Here is a 15,635-nt window from a genome sequence, read left to right as displayed (position 1 = left end):
TATGGTAATAGAAATGACAAACCATTGTATTTGCTGTACAGCCCTATTGTGAGAGTTATGCTTCAAAGATAAACTTGGGCCAGGGAATGGGGGAGAGCAACAGAGTATGATGAAAGCGGGAAGCGGCCCTGTTGAAAGAGTGCACTGTATAAGATTTTAATAATTTTTGTCAAACTATAGTGGTAGAACATTGAATATTTCTGTTAAATTTATTTTAATGATATCGAAGCTCTTTCTAATTTTAGTTAGCAATTTGTACAACGAACTGGGTATATGAGAGTTTTGGCGTCGTTTAACCGTTAGCAGTAGCTCCGATTTTTTTGTTAACCACTAAAAAATACAACTATTTCATTCCCTATAATTCAGGATGTTTTGGATATACAATAACAGGCATCGCAATGATTATCGCGATTTGTTTTTTTTTCTCATTTTGGTTATGCGATGTGCAATTAATGTTTACATAAATCGTAAACCTGATCATAATTTTCGAAACAATTTGGGTTGAGTCCACACTTTTATCTCTTGCTGCGAAAATTTAGTAACGTTAATTTTTCTATTAGTAGATACTAATTTGCATTTGCACACATTAATAGCAGTAGAATACAAATATACAGAGAAACAGCAGGGATAAGTGTGTGTAGAAATTTTTCTATCAGTACATAATACTCAGATTAGAACTATGCCCAATCGTCATAATATTCCGGAATGAAAAAAAAAAAAAAACTTAGCATAAATGATTTCATTTTGAGAAATTATAAACTGGAATGTTATCCGGCTTTGGGTGTGTCTTTATTGATAGTAAGAATTACTCCTAAATTTGTTACACGTCACATATCATTATTTTCTTACGGTAATATAATTATTAAGAATATATACAAAAAGCCATTATATGGGAATACCTATGTTATATTGTTTGCGGTGGTACACAAAACGTGCACAGAATTCGACTCACAGGTACAAAATAAAAACACGGTGTTCCAACAGAGCTTATACTGTTTCACGATATTGGAGGCAACCAAATAACGTGAATTGGTTTTATAAAATGAAAAAAAGATTAAGTTTTCGGTAATATCTGATTATCATTATAATTAGTCTGTTCGTAATATTTTTTTTTTTGAGTGATTTCATGTCCTGATAAGTTTTAACAAAATACGTAACATACATAGACAATGTTACAGTGGAAAATGATTGAAAAGTGGCTTCTTGGATTTAATCAAGTATAGTATTAAAAAAACACAACGATACGCTCCAAGCCATCTTGCGATGCGCACAGGTCCAATATTGTAATTCAAACGGAATATTGTATCGGTGCGGTACGATGATCTAGAGAGGGACGGATAATGTTCAATCGTCTTTCTCTTTTTCAGGCGATTTGTCACCATTCATTGGCGAGCGAGAACGACTGTGAGATTTGCTGTGTTTGCTAATTGATCGTGACCTGGATCTGTCGCCCCTTGATCGTTCGTGACTCGACCTGTCCCTGTGAATGAAATCAACGGATTCGTGTTAAAACTTTATTCTGAATAGGTTACAAAAAAAAAGTCACGGAACATCATGACGGCAGTTACTAAAAAATTCGATTCATATGATGATGAAAAAATTATGAATTACTTCAGATCTGTGGCAAAGTTTTCTACACATAACATAATATGATAATAATTGAAAAAGAAGAAATTATAACAGGTTCTCATTATAAAGGATGGGGGGGGGGGGGGGGGGGGGGGCTTTAGTTTGCTGGAATATGGTGCAAAGAAGTAACTAGTTGTGAGGTTCTAAGCTCATCCAATGATAAAGCTTTGATTGAAGACACTTCCAAACATCTGGATAGAGAATTTTCCAGAACAAGTAATTTTCAGTAAACCTTATGAACACCAGGATGTTTGCGCAGCAAAAATTTTACTGTCCTGCATCATGAATGATGGACCGTTAACAATTCAGAGAAATTGAAACCAACCGAACCTTTCCTCTCCTAAAACATCTTCAGTCCTAAGAGAACCTTCAACTCGGTTCAAGTAGAGTAACAGTGCAATCAGGAGAGCTCAATACAAAAGGGGCATATCGAAGAAGAAAGAGACGCGAGAGATTGTCCATATGGTCATCCAGTCAATTGGTTTTGCGGGTTGTGCCAACATTAAATAATATGCGACCATGATTAAAAGAAAATATTGAATATGATTGAAGATATCTTATATGATTATTTGATACTTTGCCCAGTGACGATTAATTGATCTATTAACATGCAACACCAATTGGCAATAAGCGCAAGTTTTTGCTGGCCAAAACACATGCGTGTACGCGGCTTGAGTAATAGAAAAGAATGCGAGACAAATTGATGTGAGAAACTAGACTTAATGCAATATATCGTGAAATAATAAACGATTTGAGATAATTTTGAGATATAATAAATTTTCTACAGGTGTTTTTGTTGCTTCAAATTTTACGTGGGTACCAATACAGAGTACAGAAGAATGAAAATATGGCCGAATACTATTATTTAATTGGGGGGTTTAACCTTAAGACTTACTTTGAGGGGGACTTGGCTTTGGATTTGGACTGCGACCTGGACTTAGACCTCTCAGCCTTGGACCTAGAACGAGATCTGGATATGGACTTTGACTTAGATTTGGACTTTGAGCGGTCTCTTGATCTGCAAAATTATATTTCAAATAAAGAGAACGGAAGTAAATCTTGAAGAATGATACCCAACAAGCAAAGAACACAAATGCAACATTAAGCAGAGTTAAGTAACGGAGCTATTCGTCGTTAACCAGCCCAAAGCAACGTACAACAATAAACCTGGACACAGAAGTAATAATAAGAAACCACAGACAGAAAAAAAAGTAAAGAAAAAAAAAACCAAATTAATAAAATAAACACAGTGGGATGAGGTACTCACTTGGACTTGGAACGAGAGCGGCTGTGCTCAGGAGACTTGGATTTGGACTTTGATTTGGATTTCGAATGTGCCCTGGACTTGGAACGGCTGCTGCGTCGGCTACGGCTACGTGAGCTGCGGCGACTCCTGGCACAAACAAAATCATGAATCGTTTTAAGCCTTTGTCTTATACCGAATAATGTTTAAGTTTATTATTATTCTCATTCTCTGCGGTATAAAAATAAGTGATTATTTTCCAATTTGATGATGCGAATGATATTTGTGTGGTCCACAAGTGCTTCGATATTGCACTTATTAATTGAACCACGATTGTTCATATAAATGACATATAACGATTATATTTCTAATTTCTGATTAATAATTACATAACGGACCAGAGGTAGGGTTTGTGTGGAACAAAATTGGGAGTCAAGAATAAGAAATGAAATTTCCACTTCTGATGACAGTGATTCTGTGTCCTGATATTTAGATAATACCAACTTCTCGTCAAGTCTTGTATAGTTTAAAGCAACATAAGGTCACAAGATGAACATGTACTAAAGTGCTGAGCGAATCAACTAGACAGAATTTAAATGAATGATTCCATAATCATTTTCTTTTTCAATGAATCTAATAACATTTACCTTGAGCGAGAACGGGAACGACGTCGGGAGCGGGACCTGGAGCGTGAACGAGATCGCGAGCTTGATGATCTGGAACGGCGTCCTCTTCTTTTGTCTTCAATCAGCCGAATTCGACGTCCGTTTAATTCCGTGTCGTCAAGCTTGTCAATTGCGTTCTTCAAATCAGAGTATGTGGCAAATTCGACAACACTGGATAGGAAAAAAAAATCGGTGGTTGGTGATTACAGGAATGCATATTGTAACAATTATCAGTTTGCGTGTTCACCGAATGTAAAGAAAAAAATGATTATTCACGATTTTTTGTAAAATAATATTTCAAATTTTATCACAAGTATCAGTTTTTTTTTTTTACTAATGATAATTTTTAAATAAAATGCTCACCCTTCGTTTCTACGCTGTTTGTGTGCATCGGCATATGTCACTTCTCCAGCTTGTCTCATGTAATCCTTCAAATCCTGAGCATTACACAAATAAAAGAATTAGGGTACTGTTAGGATCAATTTTTAGTATTATTTGCATGAAATTTTGTAGCGTGTCCCTATTCTGAAATAGAGTGATTCTGATCAAACGATGTGCACTATTTCATGTTAATAGTTAATTTATTTTCATTTCATTTTCCGCATACTAAAACTTCAACGCAACTTTGGCTTCAGTCACTACGTAAATGTCTGTTTTAACAGTGTGCTCGAATTTAGTATCTATTTATGGTAACTTTTCTTTGAATGCAAATCCAAGTATCAAAACTCAGTGTCTAACACTTAATGATAGAGACAACATATGATTTAAATTTAATTCTTATCCTCTCTGCAAAAATTTTTACTATTCACTATCTGAAATTATGTTCAGTCTCAAATTACTATTTTGTGTTGATATTATTAATATTTGATCTCATTGTAAAATTTAACGCAAAATGATACAAAGACTAAAAAAATCTTCAACAAGCAATTGTTTCTCTTTTTTGCAGAGTGGCTTACAGAAAGTAGAATGAACTAGGTGCCATGACAATGATATAAATTTCCACATTTTATTTTAAATCATTTAAAATTTTCAAGACTTAGATTTGAGATATAGGACAACGAAATTTAAATCTTGTTCACGTGCACCACCTTTAACAGGTAAGGATAAATTAAAAACTATTACTTAAAAATCTGCATTTTTGTTCATAATCAACTTCAGTCAATTATAGAAGAAAAAAAAAAAAAAAAAAATGTCACGTATTTACATGGTGATTCGAAACGGACATAGACAATTCTACTAAAATAATTATTTTTCATGCATTAATCACATCTTCTGTATGTATTTTTAGAGAATTCATTGCAGGCACTGTGATGTTTATGTTGACTCATCTATGGTAGTCTTCCGGGAGATTCACCGCGCATATCAAGAATGTATTCATCTGATGTAGCATTAGTTTGGTTCAACAGAGGCATGTAGATATTTCTGCGAATATAATCTCAGTTGGGCTGTACTTCAAAGCGCATCCTTGTTGCGAAGATTAAAATCTTCGACTACATGCCATTTTAGTCAATGTCAAAAGGTGATTCTCTCTTGTTTTTCAATCTTTAATTTCATCTCTGAAGTTGTCAGGTGTGGGAACCAGGCATCAAGCATTTTTCATGCTCTCCAAGCCATGTATTTCGGTGAAATCTCATTTTCATTACATGTACAAACGATAGGCTGCTCAAAATGGGCACATTCCGTCGTATCCGTAACCTTTCCAGATAGCTTAGCTATACAATGTTTTTTGTACTGCGTCAATACTACGAATGTATGTCTAATACAACTACAGTGACAAGCGATTTTGATTTGCACAAAGAAAAATTTATCCCGTATCATACCATATGCTAACTCATACAAATATCATAAGGATTACATAAAAATGTATTTTCTTTTTTAGAAGTCTAATCGAAAAATATACTCAAACATGAAATCTGTGTTCTGTTTTTGTAGAATATGTTGAAACATGTATACTGTGAAGAAAAAAAATGTCCTTAGGATTGCAATGGCTGAATGCAAAATCACAATTTTGCTTTTAGGACCTCCCATGAACATTGAAGATAGATTAAATCACGACAAACAAAACAAAATGCAATGGGAAATCATCTGCAAGGATTTTGACATCCAATGAAGACCAAAATCCGTTAAAAAATAAAAATAAAGAGACTCAGATTGAAAAATTGCAGATTCCTAATTTCGAGCACATAAAAAAAAAAGAAAAAAAAAATATCTGCACTAATAGGTATCAAATCCTTTGCTGATGTGCAGATAAACGAAGAGTTACATCCTAGATATGTCCTAAACCTGGTATGCATGGCAGGCTGGCGTGGAAAACATACATATTGACAAGTATTGGATATCCTTTGATATAAGATAGGTAATTATTACATGTATAATAATATATTGTTCATTAATATACATTACCCGGGATGAAAATATATCGGCAGAGGCAGACATTAATTATATTCTATCTTTTGTATGAATTATTATTGTGCACAGTAACAGGTATGTACGTATATAGAGGTATACACTCGGTTAAGGTGACGCATTTACCTTGGGCCCAGGCACCACCTTGCTTACGAACAGAGAGAAAGGCCAGACACTGACTGGTTGGACACGAGACACACCACTTGATTGGGTCGTTCGAGCGGGTTGAATGGATCTGTGGTGTAGGTGTAGGTTCAGGTTTCGCCCTGTACCCGGAGAGGCCGCTGCCTGACTTACACAAGAGGTGGATGTTTCCCAGTGAGCGAGCGAACTTCAGTCAGTGCGATAGGGGGTGATTGATAGGCCCCAGATATCTGTGATAACGCGCTCACAGCACGGACGAACCTATTGTTTCACTGGGTAGTGGGGGTGAGTTGCGAGCGACGCGCAGTATGCTTTCAACCCAGTGGCTCTGGCTCTCGCCCGGACCTCAGAACCAACCTGGTGCCACTTGACCTCAAGGCGAGCCCATCGCGTGCATCGTCATCTCTATCATCGCACATCATCAGTCTATTGGCCCTACCGGTCACCCCTCCATGGCGAAGAGGACATGGCTCTTCGGAAAGAACATCAATTTAATTTTTTTTTCGTCTTTTTTTTACTCAAAACTGATTGCCAAATGTAAAGAAAAAAAAATTGTATATATTCAAAACGTAATATTCAACAATCAATTCTAACCGAACCATTTTATTTACTTTCTTTCACGTTTTTCTACTTATTTTTTATTTTCAAAGGCAACCAATCATCCGAAAAGTGCAACGATAGAATGTAAATTGATCAAGTAAGGCTTGGTCTGTGCATTTCTTTTTTTTATTTTACTCTTTTTCTTCTTGGTTCGTTCGTTCTCATCCGTGAGTGGTGTAGGTATCTACTTTGGCCGTTTTCTTCCAGCTATTCGGAATGATTCGTTGTTCGGATCTTCGACTTGATAATCTTAAATCCTCCTGTCGTTGCCCACATCGTTTGTACTACCCTGCTTCGCGTTATCCACCAAAGTGAACTCTGTTGTTTCTTGTATATGTTGCATCAACCTCTGTCTTTTATCAGTTGTTATTCATGCCTGGTATTTCTAACTGCCATTCCGTATCTTCTTCGATCATTTCACTCTTCACGATCAGAGGTCTGCTTTAGTTATTCACGCTTTTGGTAGTCAGTCAAATTCTCAGTTACAAAGTTCCATAAAATCCGTCTCCATCTTTCTTCTAATTATATCTTCGCTCATGTGTTTCATTTTATTTCACCGCTTGTTCAATTTAGTAATAATCATTTTTTGTTTGTCAACGCCATAGACTTACTTGATCAAAATGTACATTGTTAAACTCAACAGTATCTCAAGATCACGGTTTTAATGGGCAAATGAACTTAAAAAAACAACAGAAATGATTAATCCTATATCTACTATTTTATGAACTTGGTTTCACTCGAGTTTTCATCTTCTGACGTGCTTCATGGGAAGGTTGGAGAAAAAAAAAAAAAAATTACAAATAAATAAACAAATCTCGAGTAGGAAGCAAGTTCACAATCAAACTGTATTCTATTAGTTTCTTTCCAGCTTACCTGCCAGCTGACACGGCTCGATAGATTCTCCACTGTAAGACGATACTCTGTTCGGGTAGGTGGTCCATATCTAAAATGAAATTTGACAGATTAATTATATATGCCGGTTTTCAACATGCAGGTTTGTCTTGAACCTGACTTCATGTATTAAAAAATATGTATTAATAAAACTTATCAAAAATTGATGTACTGTCATTATTAAGTTTAATAATATTTAAAGAGAAAAAAAAATATGAATAAAATATTGAGTTATATTAATGTGCAAAATTTAAATATTTGTATCAGTAAATGCATAACATTGGTTGTATGTACCTGGGCAATGATTGCTTGTAGCTAGATGCGGTCCTCGTGTTTCTGTTCACACTATCTCTGCAAAAAGGGATGTCATGTGAACAGAAATATCGGATCAATGGTTAAACCTTGGGCAAATAACTACAGATCGGCACTCATTGCTCAGGCACACAATTTCAATCACCTGTTTCAATCAAATCAAATCTACTCATAATGCAGCAATAGCGTACCTGTCGTGTCTCATATCGTCTCGGCTGTAACAAACACAACATCACACCACAATTAGTTGCCAATCAGTTTCCACCATTTTACTTGTAATAAACTTAAACTGGGAGGGGTATTCTAAGCAGTTTGCTAACTTCAATTACATTTCATTATGCGTTTAAACAGCCTTCAGATTCTAAGGATACTCAAGAGAGAGTAACTCAAGTTCAAGACAAACGATTGGTAGAAAATTCATTTGCTTGGTTAAGGTTGAAAAAAAATAAAGAAAAATATTAAACATGAGATTAATTCCGCGCTATAAATATATTTTGACATAAATAGATAAATACTTATGATATCTGGCCCCAGAATAAGGATGTGCGAAATCGACAACTTAAAATGCACCGGTATAACTCATCACTAGTTTATATTATAAAATGATTTAATATCAGCTGAGTTTAGTTTATCTCGCCTTTCTTGCTTTATTTCAACTATGCAATTTTTTGACTTCACAAGCAAAAGCAAGTGTTTTTTTTTTCTGCAGTCATCTAAGAATGGAATTTGAATAGCTTCACTAAAGAATGACATGTGACAGACTATTAAAATTTTTAAAATGCAGGATTTTTTCCTTTTTCATTTTTCTTAAACAATGATAAACTAGAGCTCTATTCACACAATTCATTGATTCCTCAAATCTGAATAATCACATTTTCTACTAGGGATGAAAGCAAGGGAGGGGCAAAAAAATTAACCACCTGACTGTATTTCAGTACACTGCATAATCAGTCAAGCCTTAATGCCGTCGTTAGATCTTGTCTCTAATGATGCTCTGCGAAATAAAACTTCTGGTTTATTAATACATTGGTAATGCAATTAACATAAAATACTGAATGCAACAAGAGCGCTAAAACAGCTGTTAAATAAAAAGAGGAAATATTTTAACACGTTCAACTTAGTAGAAGTATTGATATACAGTTTAATCTACAAGATTTTTTACTAAAGGGAAAATGATAAATTGCACAGTAACATTTTTGTGAAAAACTTCGCACATCCTTACTAACGACAAACTCCAAGGGATAGTATTGTACGCTTGACTTGACGCATGGGGGAGGGGGTTGATGATCGCACTGATAAAATAAAAAAAAGGATAGCGTGTCTTACGCAGATCGCCTCGAGTCCCCATAACCACCACGGGAGTCACCATAGCGCCACTGGTCACTACCCCTAGGTGTCCCCCGGGCCCTCTCTACAGTAATTCTGTAACAAGACACATTGGATATGCTTACTTGTCTCTCCAGGAGCGTGAGCGTCCGTAGCCACGGTCGCCTCGCCTCCCTGAAACACCCCGTGCTATCTCCACCGCCACTCTGAAACACACCCAACAAAACCCCGCCTAAGTCCACGACTAATTCTTACTCTAAAATGGTTTCCCTCAAAAAAATCCTCCCTGCTTTCCTTCAGCCTCCTCTCGTCATCTGTTTTATATATCAGTCTCTCTCAGTCTCAGACCTAAGTACGTCCATCCATCATCCAGCCTCTGAGGCTCTGCCCCATGTACGTACTTCTCTTCGTCTCCTATATGTGCTAGTTTCCTTGCAATTTACAACTATTCTAACCCACGTCCCATATAAATTTTATACCTCATAATATAACTTCTCCACCAACCAAATTCTCTACAATTTTATCGATAACAGAACATTTTTCTTTTCCATCATATTTCTTACCAATTAATCATGAAACAAATCGCAAATCAATCGGACAGGGTAAAATTTTAAAAAGAACAAAAACAATCAAAATTACTTTGAGTCTTAAATTCAGTATGTTGAATATAATTCCATAATTTCAATCAATGATTCACTGTGAAAGCTAATTGTTAATACTGTATAATACGACATATATTTTAGGAAATTTCGTTAATAAAAAGCATCAAATTTCGTTATGATCAAATAATCAAAGAAAGATTAAGGAGTGATTCGAGCAAGATATAGCACTTGATGTTCAACTACATACATTTCTTGCACACATTATACACGCAAATAGAATACATATATCATTTGATGGATCCTGTTAGTCTTCTTTAGAATCAATGAAAACAAAGAATTTCATGATTTATATTTAAATAAGGAATCTCCAAGTAGTACTGATCATCATTACCTATGATTACAACAGCGTTATCGAGTAACATTATTCAATCTCATCAAAAATGTTAATTCAAGTCTACTGAATTCCAATGCAGTTTGAACAAGATCCATCATATTACCAACAAAAATAATTACAACGCATTCACCTTATGCACTGCTCACCTAACTAAATGGCTTTATACACTTGGATAGATGTGGCTATATTGCTTATATTGAAAGCAATATTATTGATATTGTGAAAAACCGAGCAAACATACGAGTAGTATGAATAAATCATAATTCATTAGATTCTATAGTAAGAACATGACTAATACATCATCGATCCAAGTATTGCGGCACTGTCTGCTGATCATCAGTTATTTATTGGTTTTACAAGTTCAATCCTTTTGATAAGAATAAAGTTCTGACTACGAAAGTGTACAATTTTAATATCCATTTGAAGAACTTTACTGATTGTTCAAATAAGATTCAAAGGAATTTAATTATCTTTCAAACATTAGCAAAATTTATTGATTGCTCAATTTTGATTTTTCGCAAATGATCAAATGTCGAGTAATTCGAGTTCATTCACTTTTGATCGCATCAAAAGGTATTGGGTATCAAAAACCTGGATACTTTGGCCACCATCACACATCGTCAAAATTATCAATATTCTCAATTTTGCTGAACAAACATTGACTTTGGTACTTTGACGATGATAATTGGATAATGTCCTGTATGTTAAACAGTTTAAATAAGAAAAAAAAAGAAAGAAAAAACATGTGCTCACCTTTCTCCTAGAAGCTCTTTTCCATTCAGTTCATAGACTGCGTCATCAGCATCTCTGTAGTCGTCAAATTCCTATTGGAAAACCAGAAAAAGATGCACATTACTGCAAGATAGGGGCATTCAATTCACAAGATGAAAATTAATAGTAAAGAAACGTACGAAGCCCCAACATTGTAAAATATATTACATTGATAATTTGTAATTTAAAAAACTTACAACAGGGCGACTTACATTAAACATTCGAATCTCATTGCAATAAAATGACCTATAATAAAATAATAAATCTTCTTAGCTTATTACTTAAGATAGAACATACCGATTTCCCACTGAACAGAAAACGTAGAAGTTGTCGAGGCTTATTGTGAAATGATGTATTTGTCATAAGAATTATACATTTACCCATTTAATTAAAACAATGGAACTCAAGAAAAAAGCAGATATTATATGCAAAACTGTTTAAAGTGTTAAATTAATAGTACCATCTTTGGACAGGTAAGATAATAATGTTAATTACATTATTTTGAAAAACTGAATTTGACATTTATCGGTAGAAGAGCGTTGTTGCAGAGAAAAAGAAGCAGGTTTTGAACATCACAATGAACATCTTGATGGACATCAGCTAGACCTTGGTTTCTGTGATCCTAATTGACTTACAAGGTTTGCAGTATGGTTGACGACTATCTGCATACAGCTCTCGTTTAAGCAGCCACAAGTACCATGGTGCGAGGGTCAGGGCAGGTCATGGATTAACAGTCGTATTTTATCATCTTATGTTCCGCTTGCTTTAGCTCATTTACTTTGCAAACTCTGAGCCAAGAGTTGTGTTCAATAATTAGAAGTCGGTAATATCAAGGAAATAAGGAAATGAAAACAAATAAATCAGCGATGCAAGAAAAATAAACTAGATCTACATAATTTCTGAAGCGTTGAAAATTGGAAGTAAAGAAAGCAGAACACAGAGTTTTCGTTTTAAATTTTACGGATACTTACAACAAAGCCGTAACCGTTCTTGATGAGTACATCACGAAATCGACCGTAGCCTCTGAAAAATCTCTCAAGGTCTCTTTCCCTGGTGCCGTATGGAAGCCCACCGACATAGACCCTTGTCCCTACCATACTGTAAAAAAACAATTGATTCACATTAGACTTACCACAAAGGCAAATCCGTTCTTCATAGCGACCTCCTTGATTCTACCATATTTCCGGAAGAACTTCTCAAGGTCGCGCTCTCGCACCCGGTATGTTAATCCACCAACGAATACTCGGGTGCTCATTCTTAAAGGAAAATATAAAAACACCTTACAAAACAGGATTCCTTGGGAACCTGCCACTCATCCACATGACATAACATAATATGCATTTAATATTCACAAATTATTCTTTTTTTAAAACTGTTTTCTTTTTTATACACATTTGAAAGTTACAGTCATTGAAAAAATTGCTAATAGGTGCGAGTTTTATTTTTTGTATCAAATTGAAGCTCATCTTTCCGTTGTTACGAATGAAATGATTTTTGTAAAAGAGAGGCCTATATAGGGGATAAAAACTATCATAGTATTCAATTTAGTTCTTAGTCCGCGATTTGCATCAATGTCGCAAGTACAAAATTATTTATCTCCAACTTTGTCAGCAAATTAAGGATTTGCATGGTTTTCTTAAAATCAAATCCTTTTGTCACATATAATGGACTTGTATTTAAATTTTCAAAATCAATACACACGATTTATTTCGTCATAAAATAAAAACTCTACACAGATTTGCGTGTGTAAAATTAGTTCGATTATCTTCGAGTTTGTAATGCAAGAAAAGCTTTTGATGCTGTGAGGATAATACCAGCTGTATAGGCCTTGTAAGAATGTAAAGTGGTTGGCGATATAATTTCTTGATATCAGTGGTCCAAAAGATAAGCCAAGTTGTGATTACTTCATAAATTCTCACATCGACCGTGTAAAATCGGTGGATTTACAGATTGCGTAATCAAGCCAACCATCGTGTACTTTTCCACACATGGAATTGATAAAAGTGAGAAAAAAGAAAATGGTTGCAACAGATAAGAAAAATTAATTTTCATGTGAATCACGCTCCCGCATAATGAACCATATAACAAATTGCCAACGTGTTTGTTTGCACGCGGCGTATCCATTAGGAGAAAATGGACGCCGGCGACCTTGGGCGTCTGGAATTATTGCTGTTTTTCTTACGCAGTTTGTTTGGATTTTGCGAGCAATAAAACGAAAACCCCAGACTACTATATTTACACTCTACAATACTGACGATTGCGCGGGTGAATTATCGACGAAATTGACGCGGAGACCGTATTGATACTCAGTGACCAAAAGCGGCTTCCCGAACTTTCTAGGAACGTAATTAATATACGACAACCAGTTTACAGCCCACTCACATGTTTTAATGTTTCACTCAAATTAATGCAGATTATGTATATCACGTGATGGGATGACGATTAGATTTTAAGTAGGTGACAATATATTTTACATTTTAGCGACGCTACACGCACTTCCCGCATCGTTGCGCATGTATCTTTCCCTTCCTAACATGCATACCTACGTAAATTACGTGTGCTCAGCGATAAATCAATTTTAATGAGACTGAAATAATGGAAAAAAAAGTCCACTTTCCATCAACATGGACAAACCAAATTAGTTATCGAATCGAGTGTGACAAAACGAGTCTGTTTGCAAATCATCAGCGGCTACATGGAAGCTAGGTTGCGGTAAAATGGTAACGAAGATGCCGCATACGGACCGTGATTTTGTCTTTGCCGAATATCTCGTAAAATAAAGAGTGAAATCATACAAATCGAGGCTTAACCTTACCTGAGTGTTTAGTTCTTGATCGTGGTTCGTTAATTGATCGTTGCACAACGTATTATGCGCAAACTTCACTAAAATACGCAGACTAATAACGATCGGCGTCTAAGGCAAGATGGCTCGCCTGCACAACGGAAACAACGGAAACAAAACGGGGCCGACACGACAAGATGCATAGCCTCGACACCACACGTGCTGTCAATGAAGGTGATATATTTGATAAAATAAAATTCTTTTTTTCATCCAGTACATCGATAAAATCTCTAAAATAATTTACTACATTTAACGTTATTTGTTACTAAGGATTTGTACGTTTTTATTGAAGTAAATTATTGGCGCGATAAGGATGTCGAGACTACTTCCGCTAGCAATCGTACTACTAAAATATTTTTGTCCATTGTTCATCATTTTAATCAACAACTTTTAGCCATTTGATAATTTTTTTTAATTTACAGGAAGATATAGTTCTTCGATGATTGGTTTTGTATAACTTTTTTGATAACATTTCGATGAAGTTATACATATTGCTGAATGTGATTTTGGGTTCGAGACTACGATGACGATCTCCCCTAGCGCCATCTACTGAAAACAAAAATGGTGGTCAACAATATGCCCTATCCCTGCCCTCGTTTTATGGCACGCCAAATGCCGCCGTTGCCTAGGTTCCTTTCTATTATGTATTTCCTGCGGGCTGAGATATCTAATTTCCATGTGAGGATCGTTTTGCAGCGGCCGCGCCCACATTTTGTGTGAAATAAGTGTGGCTGTTTCTAACCAAACAGTACGTGAATCAAAACTATGGAATATATTCGCATTTAATATAACCACACTCGTGTGATTTGTCATGTAATTTTGCCTTATGTAATGTAAATAATGTGGATAAATGTTGACGCAATGCAAATGCGCTAATATTGTATGTTACCATTAATTGGTATGCCATAATCAACGACATTGTTGCAACAATGATAAAGGGCACGTTTGCAATACTCTACTTATTTAGTATTACTCCAGCTTCTTTAATTTCTCTTCAATTCACTTGATGATGCCAAACATAGAACCAGGGCTGCACGATCTGGACTTCGGAGCACGTCTCACTTCAAGTGAAATCCCCAAAACGCTGAACATGCTCACTTTTGAACTCTGCACAATTGGGTGCTCGCATACCTATGAAAACATGTGATCAATTCTCATAGTTATTGTTCACGTACATTCAAAGGTGAACATGAACCCCTTTGAAACTAGTTTGCTGGTAGCGGATGAAACTTTTCATTAGTCATTAACATTAATATTATATTGTGGAGCCAGAAGCTAGACAAATGATCTTGAAAAGTTAAAAACTTACGTTAGCATTGAATGCATACGTCTGCATATTGAGAAAAATGTATTTTCTTCAAGTAATTATTACAAAGTAGTAGTAGATAATGTGCTATATTAGTTTAAATTCACGTGATTTAGTAATCTTGTTTAGATACTGTATAAACGATACATTTTTGTATTGCACTGTCCAAAAAAGTTGTAGTTTGCTTTAAACGGCAGCATTACATAGCTGTCAATTTTTTTCCTTCGTGTTTTAGTTAATTATAATGGTAGTAAATTTTTTCACTCAATTTTAGTGATATTTGTTTCATGGAATGAAGAACTTCGATGCATGTAACAGTAGCTTAATAGATGTATACATAGGTTGTCAGTATGCACTTATCTATGAAAGATGAGTTGAATTTTACTCAAGATGTTATTACCTACTTTTTTTTTATTTTGTTGGATTTGAGGGATGAATAAAACTATAAACGCTAACGTATAAATTATTCGATGATTAGCGAAGTATTTAAAATATTTTGTCATT

At 35.2% G+C, this 15,635-nt stretch overlaps 2 protein-coding genes across 15 annotated transcripts in view; one reads left to right on the top strand and one right to left on the bottom strand.

The window, feature by feature from the left end:
- Positions 1-767: 767 nt before the first annotated feature.
- Positions 768-13,953, bottom strand: B52 (serine and arginine rich splicing factor B52). Of its 11 annotated transcripts, none has more exons than XM_046622789.1 (12): positions 13,799-13,953; positions 12,116-12,239; positions 10,966-11,036; positions 9,217-9,312; positions 8,082-8,105; positions 7,873-7,929; positions 7,561-7,630; positions 3,901-3,974; positions 3,520-3,708; positions 2,897-3,022; positions 2,525-2,647; positions 768-1,480 (listed from the first exon to the last, which is right to left on the bottom strand). In XM_046622789.1, the coding sequence occupies exons 2-12, from the start codon at positions 12,236-12,238 to the stop codon at positions 1,345-1,347; spliced, it is 1,089 nt and encodes a 362-aa protein (XP_046478745.1). In that variant the 5' UTR covers position 12,239; positions 13,799-13,953; the 3' UTR covers positions 768-1,344. The 11 variants fall into 11 exon arrangements, with proteins under 11 accessions (XP_046478745.1, XP_046478747.1, XP_046478743.1 ...); XM_046622791.2 differs by lacking the exons at positions 9,217-9,312; positions 12,116-12,239 and adding exons at positions 9,342-9,422; positions 11,955-12,081 and having other exon boundaries at positions 13,799-13,952; XM_046622787.2 differs by lacking the exon at positions 12,116-12,239 and adding an exon at positions 11,955-12,081 and having other exon boundaries at positions 13,799-13,952.
- A 294-nt stretch (positions 13,954-14,247) lies between these two features.
- The window catches only part of Ino80 (chromatin-remodeling ATPase INO80), a 39,007-nt gene continuing 37,619 nt past the window's right edge, over positions 14,248-15,635 (top strand). For 2 of the 4 annotated variants that reach the window (XM_046622759.2, XM_069135844.1), the window contains exon 1: positions 14,248-14,764. In XM_046622759.2, the coding sequence (XP_046478715.1) occupies positions 14,755-14,764 (10 nt within the window). In that variant the 5' untranslated portion in view covers positions 14,248-14,754. Of the gene's footprint in view, positions 14,765-14,847; positions 15,009-15,635 lie in introns of all 4 variants that reach the window. The other 2 variants (XM_046622761.2, XM_046622760.2) reach the window with 2 other exon arrangements.

The sequence above is a fragment of the Neodiprion pinetum genome, chromosome 4 (genome assembly GCF_021155775.2).
Source record: "Neodiprion pinetum isolate iyNeoPine1 chromosome 4, iyNeoPine1.2, whole genome shotgun sequence".
Classification (NCBI taxonomy): domain Eukaryota; kingdom Metazoa; phylum Arthropoda; class Insecta; order Hymenoptera; family Diprionidae; genus Neodiprion; species Neodiprion pinetum.
Note: the sequence above shows the minus strand (reverse complement) of the source record. Positions and strands in the feature narration are given on the sequence as shown.